Source organism: Aedes albopictus, chromosome 3 (genome assembly GCF_035046485.1).
Source record: "Aedes albopictus strain Foshan chromosome 3, AalbF5, whole genome shotgun sequence".
NCBI classification, from domain to species: Eukaryota; Metazoa; Arthropoda; class Insecta; order Diptera; family Culicidae; genus Aedes; species Aedes albopictus.
The window spans coordinates 422,986,351-423,006,690 of record NC_085138.1 but is presented as its reverse complement, the minus strand read 5'-3'; the positions used below and the strand labels follow the sequence as shown (position 1 = coordinate 423,006,690).

The window sequence follows — 20,340 nt, the reverse complement described above, 5'->3', positions numbered from 1 at the left end:
TGAAGCGAGACCCCAACCGATATTCATCGTTTTCGATCAATTACCTTCAGTTCGTCTGCCTCGATGTAGCCACTGTTGTCCGAGTCGTATTCCCTCCAGATCTAGTTTGATAGCAGAGAAGATAAATAGAAGAAAAAAAAACCCCGTAAAGTCAAGAGTCAAAGTTTTCCCACCACGGACCACGGCTTCAATCTGATATGATTGCAAGTTCGGGTTTCCATCATCCTACCCTGGAGCGGAGGTACCCAATTGGTAATCGGATGCCTTTGTGTGGAGCGCGCTCCACAGGGGGGGAGCAGGGAAATCCGAAATTGATGGCAATCGCTTTTGAGCTCGATAAAATGTCGAGAAGATGATTTCAATTCAGGCGGCGGCACTGGAACGTAGTTTCCAATCTGTGTAATTACTTACCTTCATGAATTCCACGCTCGATTCCAGCGGGTTATCGAATCGGAACAGCAGCAGGAAGTTTTCCTCCATGGGTAGAAGTTGGGCGAGCTGTATGGGTAAAGGATGTAGAGAGCAGAATGAAAACGGAAGTTAAAACAAACGATTAGTCATGGAAGAGCAAAGAGAGGAGTAAGCAGAACAATGGTTTTAATTACAGTTGCCATTGTAATTGGATTTTGGAGACACACTGGAGCAAGGGTACTTTAGTATGAAAAGATGCCTGGGATAATGTCATTTCATAACTGATTGGACATTTCATGGCTATAAGACAAATACTGGCGATCAAAACGTGGTGTTGGTATGGTTTATATTTAACCCTCTAATAGCTGTGGAAGTGCTAATAGAACACTAAGCTCCCAAGTAACAAATTGATGACTAATAAGTATTGTAGAGGCATTGAGAACAGTTAAAAAGCATTAAAACTTTTATTTGAGGTTAAAGATGGTTTTGAAAGCCTCGTGTAGCCGTTTTGAATATAAGTATTACTTGAGCTAGGAAGAAGACTGTTTCCTAGTGGGGAAGTAGTCAGAAAGCCGAAACATTAATTAGAAATTAAAACAAGAATACCAATAACGATATAAATGCAAATCACCTAACAATCATAAACCAGAACCCTAAATTGATGGGCGATTCCATTGCAAAAATTTGGATTTCAGTTCCAGGATCTGTCACTCCGTAATCGATTGCACTGAGCCCATGAATTATGTTTCCGCTCTACAACTCAAATCTACAACTAACAAAAAATGCTTCTCAAACGAATCTAAACTTTCGTGATGTGCATCCCCGATGACGGTAGTGGTGGGATTTCCGTTTTGCAAATGTTTCATTTTCGACACTTTGTTCTGCTCCGACCGAGCAACCTATCGAATCGAAGTCGAATAGCGCTATAGAGCCAAGAAAATCGGGTATCCCCATTATTCTTTGGATTATGGCTCATGCCACCAAATGGGTGAGATGCATCAGCAGCAGGCACCATTCCGGTCACGTTTCAGATGGAAATTTTCGTCTTTTTTGCACTGTGTGGAACGGCACGAGTGACGAAAATTGGAGCCCAAAATTTTCGGTACGAAAATTTGTGTGGGATTTATCGACTTTGTCTGTGCAGTGGAATTTCGCCAGAGTGCCTTGCAGGAATTCTTCCAGGACTTCCTCTTGGAATTCCTCCAAGAATTCCCCCTGAAATTACTCCTGGAATTCCTCCAGGAATTTCTCCAGAAACTTCTACAGGAACTCCTTAAGGAGTTCCTCCCAGAACTCCTCCAAGAATTCTTCCAGGACTTCTCCTGAAATCACTCCAGCAATTCTTTCAGGAATTTCTTCAAAAATTCCTTCAGAAGTTTCTCCAGGAATTCCTCGAGAAATTCATTAAGAATTTCCTCCAGCAATTCCTTTAGGAATCCCATCAGACATTCTTCCAGGAATTCCTATAGAAATTCCTCCAGAGAACTCATTCACAAATTTCACCAGGAGTTAATTCAGAAATTCATTCAGAAGTTCTCCAGGAATTTCTCCACTAATTCTTTCAGAAATTTTTCCAGGAACTCATCCAGGAATTTCACCCGGCATTCCACCAGAAATATCTCCAGGAATTCCTTACAGTATTTCTCAAGCAATTCTTCCAGGAATTCCTCAAGACATTCTTCCCGACAATTCTCCAGGTATTCCTTCAGGATTTTTTTCCAGGAATTCCTCCGGAAATTAATCCTGGAACTCCTCCGGAAATTCCTCCTGGAACTCCTCCGGAAATTCCTCCTAGAATTCCTCCGGAAATTCCTCCTGGGATTCTTCCGGAAATTCCTCCTGGAATTCCTCCAGGAATTCCTACTGGAATTCCTCCAGGAATTCCTACTGCAATTCACCAAGGAATTGCTACTGGAATTCACCAAGGAATTTCTCCAAGAATTCCTAGTGGAATTCCTCCAGGAATTCCTACTGGAATTCCTCCAGGAATTCCCATTGGAATTCCTCCAGGAAGTCCTACTGGAATTTATCCAGGAATTCCTATTGGAATTCCTCCAGGAATTTCCTTCAGAATACCTTCAGGAATTTCATCCAGAAATTTCTTCAGAAATTCCTCCAGAATTTCTACAGAAATTTTCCCAGGAGTTCATACAGAAATTCTTCTTGGATTTCATTCAGAAATTCATCCAGGAATTCCATCAGAAATTCCTCGAGGATTTTTTTTTCAGAAATTCCTACAGAAATTCATTCAAAAACTATGACGGAATTCCTGGAGATATTCCTGGAAGAACTCATGAAATGATTCCTGGAGAAATTCCTGAAAGTATTACTGGAGAAATTCCTGAAAGAATTCCTAGAGAAATTCCTGAACGGATTCCGGGAGAAATTACTGGAGCACTTTCTGGAGAAATTCCTGTAAGAATTCCTGGAGCAATTCCTGAAGAAATTCGTGGAAAAATTCCTGAAGGAATTCCTGGAGTAATTCTTACTGGTGTTCCTCCAAGAATACTAATTTATGTGGGTTGGCTCTTTTCGGTGACATAAGAAAAAAGCAGCATAATTCGCGTTACGCGTTTCGGCTTACTACTCTTCAGCCCTCTTCAGACGCAACATGCTGAATGTGACCATCAGCTCGGTCTGTCACAGATAAACAGTTTATCTGTGACAGACCGAGCTGATGGTCACATTCAGCATGTTGCGTCTGAAGAGGGCTGAAGAGTAGTAAGCCGAAACGCGTAACGCGAATTATGCTGCTTTTTTCTTATGTCACCGAAAAGAGCCAACCCACATAAATTAGTAAAATTCCACGGTGATCAATCCCGATCAGTTCCTCCAAGAATTCCTATTGGAATCCCTCCAGGAATTCCAACTGGAATTCCTCCAGGAATTTCCTTCAGAATACCTTCAATAATTCTTTCAGAAATTCCAACAGGAATTCTTTCCTGAAATTACTTCAGGAATTTCTCCAGGAATTCCTTCAGGAATTTCTCCAGAAATTCATTCGGGAGTTACTAAAGGAATTTTCCGAAGAACTCTATAAAGAATTTCTTACGGGGACTGACTGGATCTATGGAAACTTGGTAGGTTTTCGGCTTTCAGTCACAGAAAAAGCGTTGATTATTCTAAATCATTGCCTACGTTTCGATCCTATGGTTGGGATCTTCATCAGGGCCTGTTTATTGTGTAAAATAGGGGAGGGGGGGGGGGCTCTTAATTTTTATAGTTCGTTTTTGATTAGTTTAATTACTCACTCGATATGAATCAACTTGTGAAGATCGTGTTGATCACACGGTGGAATGCCGTTTGCATTGGGTTCGGGCACCGCACTTGTAACACTGTGATTAGGAAATTATTGATTAAAGGAGATTTGAGAAGCAAATTTCGATCATACTTAGACCAACCAGCACCCTGGTTGAGATGGTGGGTGGGTGGTACGTTTAACCGTTCGAGTCGCAACACTTGGCACTTTGGGAACACTTCTGTTCTTGTTCGCCAGATTGGGGTTACTGTGGGGTGTTTATAGTTGGTGGTGTTTGGTTGGTCGGATTTGTTTGTGTTAGTGGGGTGGTTAGAATTCTTGTATTTTGTCGATTTTGGTTAGTAGTTGACGACGCATTTCTCGCTCCTCTTTGGGTTTTGATCGTTGAGAGCAGATTTGCGTACGCACAGCTTAAATTATCGGTGTCTGTCCGATGGTTGACCGTGTTGGAAGTCGTCGCAATATGGCACATTTCCAACACTTGCAGAGCTTGTCTCTTGTAGGTTGAATCGACGAGGGATGGTTGTTGGATGTTGAAACGGTGTTGGTGATTGATGCAGTGGCTCATCAGTGCCGATTTCTCTTGTAACAGCTGTATTTCGGGATCGGTGTATTGGTAACCTTCTGCCAGTTTGTTTTCAAGAGTGTTGATGTGGGTTTGATGGCCATACATGCGGGTCCGCAACTTGTTGGTAGTCATTCCGATGTATGCGCTGGGACAGTCTCTACAGTCAATTCTGTATATCACGTTGTTTTTGTTAAGCACAGGTATGGGATCCTTAGCGCTTTTGTACAGGTTTCCGACTGTGTTCCTGTTGCTGTGAGATATTCCCAACTGCAGTCCGCTGTTAGTGATTATCTTTTTGATAGAAGGTGTGAGGCCATCGATATACGGGATCGACCGATAGACAGTGGGCCTGTCTGTATTTTCGATCCGTCGAGGTTGGCGCAATAGTCGGTTGATGAGAGTGTGAGGGTAATCGTTGTTGCGGAGGTGTTGGTGAATCAGCTGATCTTGCTGCTCTCTAGTTCGGATGGTGCTCAAACTGCGTACTCGGTCAATGAAGTTGTTTACCACTGCGAGCTTTTGGTCAGTCGGGTGGAACGAGAAGTAGTTCAACATTCTGCCCGATGAAATTGGTTTCGCATACCAGTCCGTTTTTATGCTATTGTCCTCTTGCCTAATCACAAGCAGATCGAGGAAGGGAAGTTGGTTGTTTACTTCCACTTCAGCTGTGAATACTATCTTTGGGTTTAGCGAGTTGAAAATCGCCAGAACCGCATCTATTTGGTCCTTGTGCAACACTAGGAACAAGTCATCCACGTATTTTCGAATGAATTGTGGAGAAAGGTTCGCCCTCCCAATTGCTTTTGATAGCAAGTTTTCCATGACAATGTCTGCTAATATTGGGGATAGTGGGCTTCCCATTGCCGTACCAGAGGTTTGGAGGTAATACTTTTGCCGGAAACTGAAGAAGCTAGCACCGATGCAAAAGTCTACTATTTCCAGGAACAGGTCCAGGTTGATAGTGGTATTGTCTCGGATCTGATCCCACATCATGATAATGTCGTGTATGACAACTTCCTTAGTGACGTTTGTGAATAGCGAAACTGCATCAAACGACACCAGTACATGGTCTGTTGGTATCGTCAATTGATTGACATACGTACAGAACGTTTTGGAATCCACGGTATTGAACTCACTCGTGAATGATTCTAACCACCCCACTAACACAAACAAATCCGACCAACCAAACACCACCAACTATAAACACCCCACAGTAACCCCAATCTGGCGAACAAGAACAGAAGTGTTCCCAAAGTGCCAAGTGTTGCGACTCGAACGGTTAAACGTACCACCCACCCACCATCTCAACCAGGGTGCTGGTTGGTCTAAGTATGATCGAAATTTGCTTCTCAAATCTCCTTTAATCAATAATTTCCTAATCACAGTGTTACAAGTGCGGTGCCCGAACCCAATGCAAACGACATTCCACCGTGTGATCAACACGATCTTCACAAGTTGATTCATATCGAGTGAGTAATTAAACTAATCAAAAACGAACTATAAAAATTAAGAGCACCCCCCCCCCTATTTTACACAATAAACAGGCCCTGATGAAGATCCCAACCATAGGATCGAAACGTAGGCAATGATTTAGAATAATCAACGCTTTTTCTGTGACTGAAAGCCGAAAACCTACCAAGTTTCTATAAAGAATTTCTCCAGGAATTCTTACAGAAATTACTCTACCAATTCATCCAGGAATTTCACCCGGCATTCCTCCAGAAATATCTCCAGGAATTCCTTACAGTGTTTCTCAAGCAATTCTTCCAGGAATTCTTCGAGACTTTCTTCCCGAAATTTTTCCAGAAATTTCTTCAGGAATTTCTCCAGGAACTTTTTCAGGAATTTCTCCAGGATTTTTTTCAGGAATTTCTCCAGGAGGTTTTTTTTTTCAAGGATTCCTCCGGAAATTCCTCCTGGAACTCCTCCGGAAATTCCTCCTGGAATTCCTCCGGAAATTCCCCCCCGAATTCCTTCAGAAATTCCTCCAGGAATTCCTCTTGGAACTCCTCCAGGAACTCGTTCTGGATTTCCTTCAGGAATTCCTTCTGGAATTTCTACTGGAATTTCTCCAGGAATTTCTTCAGAAATTCCTGCAGGAATTTCTTCAGTAATTCCACCAGAATTCCAACAAAAATTTCACCCGGAGTTCATTCAGAAGTTCCTCCAGGAATTCCATCGGAAATTTTTTTCAGAATTAATTCGGAAAATCCTTTAGAATTCCTCAAGAAATTCCATCAAAATTTCCTCTGGGAATTCTTTCAGAAATTCCTTCAGAAGTTCCTTCAAAAACTCCTACAGAATTTCCATCAGAAATTTCTCCAAGAATTTATTCAGAATCTCTTCCAGGAATTCCGTAAGAAATTCCTACAGGAATTCTTCCAGAAAATTCTACAGGAATTAATTCAGAAATTCCTACAGGAATGCTTTCAGAAATTCCTACAGAAATTCTTTCAGAAAATCCTACAGGAATTCTTTCAGAAATTCCTACAGGAATTCTTTAGAAATTCCTACAGGAATTCTTTCAGAAATTCTTTCAGCGATTCTTTTAGAAATTCCTCCAAGAATTCTTTTAGAAATTCCTACAGGAATTCTTTAGAAATTCCTACAGGAATTCTTTCAGAAATTCTTTCAGCGGTTCTTTCAGAAATTCCTCCAGGAATTCTTTCAGAAATTCCTACAGGAATCCATTCAGAAGTTTCTACAAAAAATCTTTCAGAAATTTCTACTAAATTCTTTCAGAATATTATACAGGAATTCTCTCAGAAACTTCTACAGGATTTCTCTAAGAAATTCCAACAGGAATTCTTCCAGAAATTTCTAAAGGAATTCTTTCAGTAATCCATACAGAAATTCTTTTAGAAATTCCTTCAATAATTCTTTTAGAAATTCCTAGGAATTCCTTCAGAACCCCCTCCAGAAATTCCTTTAAAAATTTCTCCAACAGTTACTTCAGAAATTTCTCCAGGAATTCCTTCAGAAATTCCACCACGACTTCCTTAAAAAATTCCTACAGGATTTCCTTTAATAATTCCTTCAGCGATGTCCTCGGAAAATCCACTAGAAATTCCCTCAGAAATTCCTACAGGAATTCCTTAAGGAATTTCTGCAGGAATTCTCTCAAGAATTTCTTTAGGGATTTCTTCAGGAGTTTCTTCAGAGGTTCGTTCATCAATTTCTACAGGAATTCTTCTAGGAATTTTCCCAGGAATTCCTTCAGGAATTTCTCCAGAAATTCCTTCAAGAATGTTTTAAGGAAGTTGCTCAGGGAATACTCCCAAGAATGCCTCCAGGATATTTTCCGGGAATTCCTTCAGGAATTTCTTAAGAAATGTCTCCAGGAACTCCTTCAGAAATGCCTCCAGAAATTCGTTCTGAAATTTCTCTAAAAATTTCTTCAAAAATTCCTCCAGGAACTCCTTCAGGAACTTCTCCAGGAATTCCTTCAGGAATTTCTCCAGGAATCAATCCATGAGTTCTTTCAGAAATTTCTCCAGGAATTCCTTCTGAAATTTCTCCAGGAATTCCTTCAGAAATTTCTCCAGGAATTCCTTCAGGAATTTCTCCAGGAATTCCTTCAGGAATTTCGCCAGGAATTCCTTCAGGAATTTCTCCAGGAATTTCTTCAGGAATTTCTCCAGGAATTCCTTCAGGAGTTTCTCCAGGAATTTCTTCAGGAATTTCTCAAGGAATTCCTTCAGGAATTTCTCCAGGAATTCCTTCAGGAATTTCTCCAGGAATTCCTTCAGAAAGATCTCCAGGATTTCTTCAGGAGTTCCTCCAGGAATTTCTCCAGGAATTCCGTCAGGAATTTCTTCAGGAATTCCTTCAGGAATTTCACCAGGAATTTCTTCAGCAATTTCATCAGGAATTTCTCCAGAAATTTTTCCAGGTGTTCCTTCAGGAATTTCTCCAGGAATTCCTTCAGAAATTTCACTAGGAATTCTTTCAGGAATTTCTTCAGGAATTCCTTCAGGAATTTCTCAAGCAATCCCTTCAGGATTTTTTCCAGGAATTCATTCAGAAATTTCTCCAGGAATCCTTTCATGAATTATTCCAGGAATTTCTCCATGAAAACCTTCACGAATTTCTCCAGGAATTCCTTCAAGAATTTCTTTAGGAATTCGTTCAGGAATTTCTCCAGGAATTCGTTCAGGAATTTCTCCAGGAATTCCTTCAGGAATTTCTCCAGGAATTCCTTCAGGAATTTCTCCACGAATTCCTTCAGGAATTTCTCCAGGAAATTCTTCAGGAATTTCTCCAGGAATTCCTTCAGGAATTTCTCCGGGAATTCCTTCAGGAATTTCTCCAGGAATTCCTTCAGGAATTTTTCCAGGAATTCCTTCAGGAATTTCTCCTGGAAGTTCTTCAGGAATTTCTTCAGCAATTCCTTCAGAAATTGCTCCAAGAAATCCTCCAGGTATTTCTCCAGGAATCCCTACAGGAATTCCGCCAAGAATTCATTCAGGAATTGCAACAGGAATCCCTTCATTAGTTCTTCCAGGAATTTCTCCAGGAATTCCTCAAATAATTTCGTCAAGAATTCCTTCAGAAATTTCGTCAGGAATTTCTTCAGAATTTCTTCAGGAATTCCTTCAGAAATTTCTTCAGAAATTCCTTCAGAAATTTCTTCAGAAATTCCTTCAGAAATTTTTTCAGGAATTCCTTCAGAAATTTCTTCAAGAATTACTTAAGGAAATTCTCCAGGAATTCTTTCAGAAATATATCCAGGAATTCCTTCAGGAATTTCTCTAGAAATTCCTTCATGAATTTCTTCAGGAATTTCTCCAGAAATTCCTTCAGAAATTTGTCCAGGATTTTTTTCAGGAAATTCTCCAGAAAATTCTCCAGGAATTACTTCAGTAATTTCACCAGAAATTTTTTCAGGAGTTCCTTCAGGAATTTCTCCAGGAGCTTCTTCAGAAATTTCTCCAGGATTTTCTTTAAGAATATCTCCAGGATTTTCTTCAGGAATTTCTCCAGGAATTCCTTAAGAAATTTCTCCAGGAATTCCTTCAGGAATTTCTCCAGGAATTCCTTCAGGAATTTCTTCAGGAATTCCTTCAGGAATTTTTCCAGGAATTCCTTCAGGAATTTCTCCAGGAATTCCTTCAGGAATTTCTCCAGGAATTCCTTCAGGAATTTCTCCAGGAATTCGTTCAGGAATTTCTCCAGGAATTCGTTCAGGAATTTCTCCAGGAATTCATTCAGGAATTTCTCCAGGAATTCCTTCAGGAATTTCTCCAGGAATTCCTTCAGGGATTTCTCCAGGAATACTTTCAGGAATTTCTCCAGGAATTCCTTCAGAAATTTCTTCAGGAATCCCTTCAATATTTTTTCCAGGATTTCATTCAGGAATTTCTCCAGGAATTCCTTCAGGAATTTCTTCAGGAATTACTCCAGGAATTCTTTCAGGAATTCCTCCAGGAATTCCTTCAGGAATTTCTCCAGGAATTCCTTCAGGAATTTCTCCAGGAATTTGTTCAGGAATTTCTCCAGGAATTCCTTCAGGTATTTCTTCAGGAATTCCTTCAGGAATTCCATCAGAAATTTCTTTAGGAATTCGTTTAGGAATTTCTCCAGGAATTATTTCAGGAATTCTTTCAGGAATTACTCCAGGAATTCCTCCAGAATTACTCCAGGAATTCCTCCAGGAATTCCTCCACGAATTTCTCCAGGAATTTCTCCAGGAATTCCTTCAGGAATTTCTCCAGGAATTCCTTCAGGAATTTCTCCAGGAATTCCTTCAGGAATTTCTCCAGGAATTCCTTCAGGAATTTCTCCAGGAATTCCTTCAGGAATTTCTCCAGGAATTCCTTCAGGAATTTCTCCAGGAATTCGTTCAGGAATTTCTCCAGGAATTCCTTCAGGAGTTTCTCCAGGAATTCCTTCAGGAATTTCTCCAGGAATTCTTTCAGGAATTTCTCCAGGAATTTCTTCAGGAATTACTCCAGGAATTCCTTCAGGAATTTCTCCAGGAATTCCTTCAGGAATTTCTCCAGGAATTCCTTCAGGAATTTCTCCAGTAATTCCTTCAGGAATTTCTCCAGGAATTCCTTCAGGAATTTCTCGAGGAATTCCTTCAGGAATTTCTCGAGGAATTCCTTCAGGAATTTCTCCTGGAATTCCTTCAGGAATTTCTCCAGGAATACTTTCAGGAATTTCTTCTGGAATTCCTTCAGAAATTTCTCCAGGAATTCCTTCAAGAATTTCTCTAGGAATTCCTTCAGGAATTTCTCCAGGAATCCCTTCAGGAATTTCTCCAGGAATTCATTTAGGATTTTCTCCAGGAATCCCTCCATGAGTTCTTCCAGGAGTTTCTCCAGGAATTCCTTCAGGAATTTCTTCAGGAATTCTCTCAGAAATTTCTTCAGGAATTCCTTCAGGAATTTCTTCCAGAACTCCTTCAGAAATTTCTCTAGGAATTGCTTTAGGAATTTCTCCAGGAGTTCCTTCAGGAATTTCTCCAGGCATTCCTTCAGGAATTTCTCCAGGAATACTTTCAGGAATTTTTTCTGGAATTCATTCAAAAATTTTTCCAAGAATTCCTTCAGGAATTTCTCTAGGATTTCCTTCAGGAATTTCTCTAGGAATTCCTTCAGAAATTTCTCCAGGAATCCCTTCAGGAATTTCTCCAAGAATCCCTTCAGGAATTTCTCCAGGAATTCATTTAGGATTTTCTCCAGGAATTTCTCCATGAGTTCTTCCAGGAATTTCTCCAGGAATTCCTTCAGGAATTTCTTCAGGAATTCTCTCAAAAAATTCTTCAGGAATTCCTTCAGGAATTTCTCCAGGAATTCCTTCAGGAATTTCTCCAGGAATTGCTTCAGGAATTTCTCCAAGAATCCCTTCAGGAATTTCTTCAGGAATTCCTTCAGGAATTTTTCCAGGAAGTCATTCAGGAATTTCTCCAGGAATTGCTGCAGGAATTTCTCCAGGAATCCCTTCCGGAATTTTTCCAGGAATTCCTCTTAAAACTTCGCCGAGAATTTCTTCTGGTATTCCCCCTATAATTCCTCCAAAGATTTCTATAGTATTTCTTCACGGATTTTCCCCCTGAAATTCTTCAACGGTTCTTTCAGGATATTTGAGATGGAGTTTATTTTTTATTTTTCGGGAGTTGCACCAGGAAATATACCTGGAATGGATTTCTGAACCTGGAATTATTCTGAGAATCAGAATAACAACATCCGGCAGGTCAACCGACTGCACTATAAACCGTTTGCAATAAACTTCACCAAAAATAGCTTTCACCGTAAAATTCCTCCAGACATAAGCTCATATATTACACCAACGTCCCTCACAGTAATACCCACACTGACTGACATATGTTCCGTAGCTGACAGCTAGCGTAGGAGGAAACTCTAAATTTAGTTTCGGTCACAATGAATGAAAGGATCACATACTGGTGCCCGTTGCATTGAATTCGTTTCCGGTGCGACACGGGAAATATCCGATTTTGCCGGATGGAAAACACGATGACGAACAAGTAGCTCTGATTTGAAAAGCACATTTTTAACGCATGCTTGAATAATATCACTCTGGAGCTTATATGATGGCATGAGTTTTTTTTTTTCACAACTGCAAAACAATTTATCTTATTGCCAGAAAAAACTAATATTTTCCAAAAAATAAAAAGTTCAAGGCTATCCCAAATGGTTTACGAGTTTAGAAAATTGGCTCACGATGCCACGGTCAAAATCTGTTGATACAAAACCGATTGATTTAGCTGGCGCCTTCGCAACGGATACCACTCGCAGCAGACTCAAAACTTACGTACGATTTCCGACATTTGTCTGCATTAGCCTCACCGCGCTGGCTAGTGCTTGTGCTCGGAAGACGAGAGAAACTTTCTCCACCCAAAAGTTTCCCAAACTCTGTCAAGATTAGAGGATATCTCCCCGCCCTCTGTTCGTTCCCTTCTCCCTGGATCATGAACAAGTGCTAAAAAGTGTTCCGTTCAAGTCAAACTGCCTGCCAAAATGGCTATTTTGATATTCATTGCCAATTTCGACTGCAATTCACAACGAACCGGAAGAAGTGGCTTAAAGTTTTGAGTGATCTCGTGATTGCGTGGGCTCAGGAAGGTTATCTTTTAACAATAGACTTTAAACAGCCCTGACCTATCCTTTTTTATATATAAAAATTTCGAAAAAATAAAAATTTAAGAAAATTTAAAAATTTTATATTTTTAAAAATTTGAAAATTTAGGAGTTCCAAAATTTTGAAATTTCAAAATATATGTATAGGCTTGAAGCAGCCTTGACCTGACTAATTCATATTTAAAAATTAAAAAATAAAAATGAAAAAAAATTAAAAAAAAAATTAAAATTTTTAAAAAAATTCAAAAATTTAAAAAAAAATTTAAAAAAATTAAAAAATTTGAAAAAAATGAAAAATTTAAAAAATTTGAAAAATTTAAAAATTTTAAAGTTTTAAAATTTATAAATTTTGATATTTTTAAATGTCTTAATTTTAGTATTTTGAAATTTAAGTATAGCTGTCCAACACAACAAGCGTAAAGTGTTTCGAAGCGACGTGACAATGGATGACTTCCACGAAACTTTTGAAAGCTTCACTTTAACAGCAGATCTTTTTCACATTTTCTCCAACCGATTAAGGGAACTGCTGCTAATTCATACATCACGAAGCAGAAGAACACCACATTGTGTAAATAAAAATCACGTCTCGCTCACGGAACCATCCCGCCATCCGGCACTTACCTCTCGGATGTCGATCTTTCCGTCCTGATTGTCGTCGTATGCCTCCATGAAGCAGGATTTGAGCTCGACCAGCATCTCGTCCGTCAGTGACTGCGATGGTTGGTTGGTTGATTGGCAAGCGAAAGAGAAACCGCGGGATGAAAAGTTGAAAAAAACGATGAGTCGATTGGAATATACGTTAAACATGAGAGGCAGGAAGGCTTCCTGCAGTCTCGGAGACTGGCGATACAGACGCGGAAGTGCCGAAAATATGGGGGGATGTTTGAAATGTGAAATTATGTTTGCAGAGGGTAAAGTCAAGCTAACGGGTGGAATGAAGCTGTAATTGGTTTGAAATTTACATAAATTTCGATAATAAACATAACCTTAACGCTAGCCGTAGCTTTTGATAAGAGGATTTCTTTTAATTATCTTACAAATTATGTCGAAGGGTCTCTGATCTTCATGAAACTTTTTCCACAGGCAGGGCTCATGGATATATGAACAAAAAAATCGAGAAAAATTCGGGGTCGCCTATTTTTCCGGAAAACTCAGGTGGATTTTTTTTTTGTTTTCCCCTGACACTACTTACTTTAAAAAATCATAACTCAAGAACGAAGCATCGTAGAAACAAAGTTTTTTTAGAAAATAAAAGAAAATTTTCTCAGAAACCCAAAAAAATATGAACTGGAAAAAGTTTTAAACAAAATTTTCTACAGTTGAGAAAATTCGCTAAGAAAAACCGGAAAAACTATGCCCGAACTCGCGGAAAGTTTTCAAAAATATATTTTTGAGAAGGTTATTTCATGAGCTTTAATCGTTGAAATTTTTGGAATGCACTTTTTTTCGTTTTTGAGTTATGGCCAATTTTGTAGAAAAATGTCCAAATGTGCCATATAAACCTTTTTTGAAAAATCATTACTCAAGAACAAAGCATCGTCGAAACAAATTATTTTTGAAAAAAAAATTTCACGAGTTCGGGCATAGCTTTTCCGGCTTTTCTATACGAATTTTCTCAACTGTGGAAAAGTTTGTGGAAAACTGTTTTCAGTTTTTTTTTATTTCTGAGAAAATTTCCTTTTTTTTGTAAAAGAAACTTTGTTTCTACGATGCTTCGTTCTTGAGTTATGATTTTTCAAAGTAAGTACATAGTATCAGGGGAAAACGGGATTGTAGCATAAGGCTGAATTTCAAAAGGCTCAATGCACAAAAGGCTGAATACGAAAGGCTTGAATCAAGAAAGTATAACATAAAGCTGAAATTACAAAAGGCTGAAAATTGTAAAGGCCTGAAATTTTAAAATGCATGTATAATAAGTTATAACACTTCTTCCTTCTCTTGGAGTAACGCCCGAATTGAGATCGAGCCTGCTTTTCAGCTGTGTCATATCGTGTAACAGGCACGAAGGTCCTCAATGCCAAAGGGAATCAAAAAAATTGTCATAATGAATAGTTCTTGGCCCGAACGCGAATCGTACGCGTAACCCTCAGCATGGGTCCAAGTTTCGAATCTGAGCTTATAGTGAAAAGGCTAATGGTGCATACCAACGAAAACAAAAAGGAACTGATAACATTCATATCGTTAATTTATCCTTCTTTAAACATGGGCTATTCTTTTGAATCTTATTGTTTTGGAGATGGTTGTCATTATGGCTACTAAACAATATCATCAGAGATGTTTTCTTCTTTGAAATATATACTATTATTTTGAAAAATACTGTCTTAGTTATGTAGGCGTTCAATAATCCATAGCATTATGGCCAGTCGTAAAAATTTCCGATTCAGAGCATAGTAACTGAATCATGTTCCCCCAAAATAGCTTAGTTTGGCCAACCATGAACTAGGGGCGCTAGGACGGTCAATCGTCAAGCTCTAGCAAAACCAATGCGAGTGTCACGGCTGGGTAATCGACCAACGAGCAAATTTTCAAATAGATCGTAAAATCAATGAATGTATGTAATCATTCCCAATTGGCGTGATCTATTTGTCTGAGTTGTTAGTGTTGAGGTTAGCCTTTTAGGCTGATGCGTTTGAAAACTAGTCGAATCACAATTTCAGCCTTATGTTTTTTCAGCATTTTAATGCATTTAGCTTTCTGCAATTTCAGCCTTCCGTGTTTCAGCCTTTTGTTATTTCAGTCTTTTGCAATTCAGCCTTTCGTACGTAACCCGGCGTACCTTATGAAATTTTGTATGGGAAAACGTACGTTTTTGGGATGGTCACATAAGGCTGAATGCACAAAAGGCTGAATACGAAAGGCTGAAATTGAAAAACTGTAACATAAGGCTGAAATAACAAAAGGCTGAAAATTGAAAAGGCTGAAAATACGAAAATGCATATATAAGTTAAAGCTCTTCTTCCATTTCTTGGAGCTACGCCCCAACTGAGATAAAGCCTGCTTCTCAGCTTGTATAACAGGCACGAAGATACTCAATGCCAAAGGCAGTCAAGAGAATTTTCATAATAAAACGTTCTTTTCCCGAACGCGTATCCCTCAGCATGGTCATTAGTTTTGAAACTAAGCTTAGTGAAGATGCTAATGATGCATACCAATGAACACAAAAAGGAACTGATAATATTTATACCTTTATTTTTCCCTTCTTTAAACTTGAAGTATTCTTTCGAGTCCTGTTGTTTTGGAGATTTTTGTGGTTATGGCTATTAACAATAACATCAGAGATTTCCCCTTCTTTGAAATATTTCGAAAAATAATGTCTTGGTAATAGGCCCCAAAATGGCTTAATTTGGCCAACCATAAACAAGAGGACAGTAGGATGGTCAAACGTCGAGCTCAAGCAAAACCAATGCGAGTGCCACGGCTGGGTAATCATCCTTTAAGCATTTTTTTTTAATTAGACCATAAGATCAGTGTATGTATGTAATTTTTCTCAATTAGTGTGGTATGTCGGTTTGTCTGACTTGTTAATGTTGATGTTAGCCTTTAGGCTGTTACGTTTGGAAACTAGTCAAATAACTATTTCAGCCTTTTGAAATTCAGCCTTTTGTACGTTACCCGGGGAAAACAAACAATTCCCACCTGAGTTTTCCGGGAAAACAGGCGACCCTGATTTTTTTTTTAATTTTTATTGTTCATATATCCATGTCGTTGGTGTGTTCGACTGTTTAACGAAACTGTTTTCGTGGTGGCTTGTCAGTCTTGATAAAAATAAAACACTATTTATGTTATTTTGTCCGACGTTTCGGTCCGTTTGGGACCTTCTTCAGGGGCTCTGGAAATTAACACTGGACGAGAACACTGTAACTATTGGTAAAAATTGAAAGTTTTCTCGAATATTAAAAATGTTACAACTGATAAATAAACATTTCCAGAGTCCCTGAAGAAGGTCCCAAACGGACCGAAACGTCGGACAAAATAACATAAATAGTGTTTTATTTTTGCCAAGATTGACAAGCCACCACGAAACATATATCCATGAGCACTGCCTGTGGAAAAAGTTTCATGAAAATCTGAGACCCTTCGGCCAAAACCCGTACGATAATAAAAAATCCCCTTGACTTATTAAGAACATCTTATTCAACTTGCATGAGCGAATCAATAATCTAATGAACAATAGTTATCATTAGCTTTAAGCTTAAAACACATAAATTGATTCCACTGCGTAACATAAATTTACTTTTGGTCTGTCTCAAGAGCAAACTTATGTGCCTCTGACAGATTTTGGGCCGCTGAATCCGAATCCGGGCTCAGATTTGCACGTCACAATTTTGAGCTATACCCCAATTTATAGGGCAAATCATTCGGTTTTGGGCTTCTTTGACTGCCGGCCATTAAGTATGGATTTTTTTAAAGCAATCGAAAGGTTAATTGGTCAAATAACCTCTAAATTAACGACTCATGCAAAATATTTTGTTTTACCAAATAAAACTTGATAGATTTAAGCATTTTATGTTAGTAAGTAAACTTGCATGCAACTTTTGGAGGGTGACATGTATGGCAAACATCGTACCCATCATAAATCGCTTAAAACTATCAAATTCGATTTGGTAAAACGAAATATTTTGCATGAGTCGTTAATTTAGATGTTAATTGATCAATTTAACTTTTGATTGGTTAAAAAAATATTTCCATGCTTAATGGCTGGCAGTCAAAAAACCCAAAATCGCATATTATTCCGTATAAATTGAAGTATAGCTCAAAATTCTGACGTGCAGGAGCAAATTTGAGCCCGGATTCTAATTCAGCGGCCTAAAATCTGTCAGAGACACATAAGTTCGCTCTTGAGATAAAAAAAAATGTTGCACTGTGTTCTTTGAATATAAATTATGGAATTTGACTACCAGAAGCTGGTTTCATACTAACCGATTTCTAAACGATGTAAAAAAATGTGATAAATAAAACCTCGGGAACAATGTGGTGATAAAACGGAATCAAACGCCCAAAACCATGGAACCAAGGAACCGAGAAGTAAAAGAAGAAAAAGTTTCAATAAAAAGAAAAGATCAAAACAAAATGATTAATAAAATCCCTCACGTCCCATCGAGAGCAAATGAAATTCGAGTATATTGGTCGTCTGTAACCTAAGCTCCCTCACTGCTCCTACTAGGTACTGTTTGCCTTCCGATCCGAGATGGATTTGGAGCTTTCTGTGTGTGGTTGAGCAAACGACCAAGCTCCGGACGATTGGACGATTGTTGTTCGTTTGCCCTGCCTGCGGGAGCATCTCTTCCTAATCCCGATCGGATATCCTTTCAATCCACTACAGCTATGCTGCACTGCAATAATGCCTTCTTACCTCGGGGCCCAGATCGGTCGCATTCGCACTGGAGACGAATTCTTTGAGGAATCCATCCAGCTCGGTGCCTTCGATGTAGCCGTTGCCTGGTGGGTGCATGGGTGGCGGAAATAGGAGAAAATAAAGAAAAGAAGGTGCGTTGTAGCAAGATGATATCAATTTGAATGAATGTGGTTTACGTTTCATGATTGTATGAACCCGACCGAAGAAAGTAGCAAAGTACTAAGTCAAGATGCTAGGTGAGGGACTAGATTTTTTAAGTGTTATTTATTATGCAGCGGATTTGACATATCCCAAAATGTTTGTGCTCAAAGATATAGGAATAGCAGATGTGACAGATCACTTAAACTGTAAAGTCTTCAGCTGTGATGTGTTGTGTACACGAAAACCTCTTTTTAAGAGCTTTTGATTCATGCTTTTCAAACCAATATTGTGCAGAAGAAAATGAAATAATGACGATAATTATGGGAACGCCTAGCAGGGGAGTGGAATGATAAGGGAGAGCAAAGAGAAGTATCAGGGGGTACTGGGAGATCTCGGGGCATTTCAAGCGGGGCTCTTGGGGTATCAGGACATGTCAGGGCTTCAGGATAGTTCCAGGGAGCCTAAGGGGCGCATCAAGCGGACTCTCGGTGGTTCAGAGACCCTTGAGGGTCCCAAGGGCACTTTAAGGTTGTTTTTCGAGGGGTTCCAGGGGAATTCTAGGGGGATTTTAGAGGCATTTCAGAAGGTTCCATGTGGCGTCTGGAGGGTTTTTAGGGAAAATCTAGAGTACCATGAGGTCTCAAGGGCGCTGGATGCGGTACCAGGGGAGTTTCAGGGGGACGCAGGAGGGTTTCAGATGTGTTTTAGGGGGTCCCATGGGGTATCCAGGAGGCAAGGATGGGAACACTCACTTGGAAAGAGTAGCACTCCCTTACTATTTTCTCATCTCAGAAGCGTGCTATCAAAAAACAGTGTATGGAGGACTTTTTCTAGCAGTTTTATCTAAAAGTTTGTCGAAAGAAATAAAGGATGCACACTAGTATGGGACACGCTTGTATGGAAAAAATAAATCCTCGCTCCAGTCGACTTTTTAGATCCCATTTAGGTCCCATATGAACTGTACAAAATTTCAGCGCAATCGGAGAAACTATAATTTAGCGCAAGCGGTTCAAAGTTTACATAGGATTTACTATGGGAAAAGTTGCACTTTCAAACAAAAAATCGTAGAGGTCGCCCCTTGTCTCCTTAATTCAAATCGATCAACGCTTCTTGTAGGAAATTCATTTATGAAACTTTCCTTCGAAGACCGCAAAACGATTGGATGCTTGTGGAAAAAGTTATTGATTTTTTACTGATTAGTGATCCAACGAACGGCTTTTTGTTTTGTTTTATCAGCAGTCACTGCTGCTGCCGTTGTTGCATGGGGTGGCGGGAGGCATCACCACCCCCAGAAACAGCAGCAGCCAAGGCAGCAGTTACAGTGCTGCTAATAAAACAAACGAAAAAGTCGTTCGTTGGATCACTAATCGGTAATAAATCAATAACTTTTTCCACAAGCATCCAATCGTTTTGCGGTCTTCGAAGGAAAGTTTCATAAATGATTTTTCTTCAAGAAGCGTTGATCGATTTGAATTAAGGAGACAAAGGGTGACCTCTGGGATTTTTTGATTGAAAGTGTAACTTTTCCCATAGTAAGTCCCATGCAAACTTTGAACCGCTTGCGCTAAATTATAGTTTAACCGATTGCGCTGAAATTTTGTACAGTTCATATGTGACCAAAATGGGTTCTAAAAAGTCGACTGGAGCGAGGATTTGATGTTTGTCCCATACTAATGCACACGCATACCAATGTCATGAGAGGGCTATGGAGCCGCCCCTCGACGACGTGAATGTAAATTACACGCACCTTGTGAAGTGTCACTTTCATAGCTCTGTCACAGCATTGGTATGCGTGTGCGTCCCTTACTTTTCTCGGCAAACTTTTAGATAAAACAACAAGGCAAAACAAGGGACTACAAGAGGAGCCTATGGAGATTCTAGGGTAGGTAATAGGGGGTCTAGGCGCTCCAACGAAAATGTCGGGGAATTGTTTATTAGGAGGTGGCAAAAGTGGATTAAGGAAGGTTCCAGGGGATTTCAGAAAGATTACAGGTGCTGGGGGGGGAGGGTTGTTGGGAGCGACTATGATAACACTATGAAAAACGAAAATTATGAACTTCTATCAACGACCACAATTGTTAATGCATTATGGTCTGATATCATGATCGTGCTTCAAAAATTTTTAAGTAGAACAGTTTTTGTGTTTTTCCTGAAAATCGAGCTCTACCGCTGAATTATGTTTCGATCATCTTTGGGATTTTTTCCACGAATCTTCTACTTCTTCTTCTGTTCTTCTGGCTCTACGTCTCAACTGAGACTTGGGCTGCCTCGCTTCAACTTAGTGTTCTTTGAGCACTTCCACAGTTATTAATTGAAGGGCTTTCTTTGCCTGCCATTGCATGCATTTGTATATTGTGATGCAAATACAATGATACACTTTGCCCAGGGAGTCTAGAAAATTTCAGAAGAAATCAATCAATAAATGCTCTTGTAATTTCTCCAAAGATTCGTTCAGAATTTATTCAAGTATTCTCTTGGAATTTCTATAATTGATTACATTCAT

General features: G+C 39.3%; 2 protein-coding genes and 1 long non-coding RNA gene across 8 annotated transcripts in view; 1 reads left to right on the top strand and 2 right to left on the bottom strand.

Moving 5' to 3' along the window:
- Positions 1-20,340, bottom strand: part of LOC109433516 (calbindin-32) — a 268,476-nt gene that overhangs the window by 99,465 nt on the left and 148,671 nt on the right. For all 5 annotated transcript variants that reach the window (XM_062856383.1, XM_062856382.1, XM_062856381.1 and 2 more), the window contains 4 exons: positions 17,694-17,779; positions 12,962-13,051; positions 412-498; positions 45-101 (listed from right to left, as the gene is read on the bottom strand). In XM_062856383.1, the coding sequence (XP_062712367.1) occupies positions 45-101; positions 412-498; positions 12,962-13,051; positions 17,694-17,779 (320 nt within the window). The remainder of the gene's footprint in view (positions 1-44; positions 102-411; positions 499-12,961; positions 13,052-17,693; positions 17,780-20,340) is intronic.
- On the bottom strand, positions 3,462-5,319 carry LOC134292045 (uncharacterized). Of its 2 annotated transcripts, XM_062860710.1 has the most exons (3): positions 3,803-5,319; positions 3,663-3,746; positions 3,462-3,583 (listed from the first exon to the last, which is right to left on the bottom strand). In XM_062860710.1, exon 1 carries the CDS (start codon positions 5,229-5,231, stop codon positions 3,915-3,917), a length of 1,317 nt encoding a protein of 438 aa, XP_062716694.1. In that variant the 5' UTR covers positions 5,232-5,319; the 3' UTR covers positions 3,462-3,583; positions 3,663-3,746; positions 3,803-3,914. The 2 variants fall into 2 exon arrangements, with proteins under 2 accessions (XP_062716694.1, XP_062716693.1); XM_062860709.1 differs by having other exon boundaries at positions 3,663-5,319.
- LOC134292044 (uncharacterized) lies at positions 5,393-5,883 on the top strand. The gene is made up of 3 exons (XR_009999423.1): positions 5,393-5,567; positions 5,624-5,707; positions 5,783-5,883. It is a non-coding gene; the product is annotated as an uncharacterized LOC134292044 (long non-coding RNA).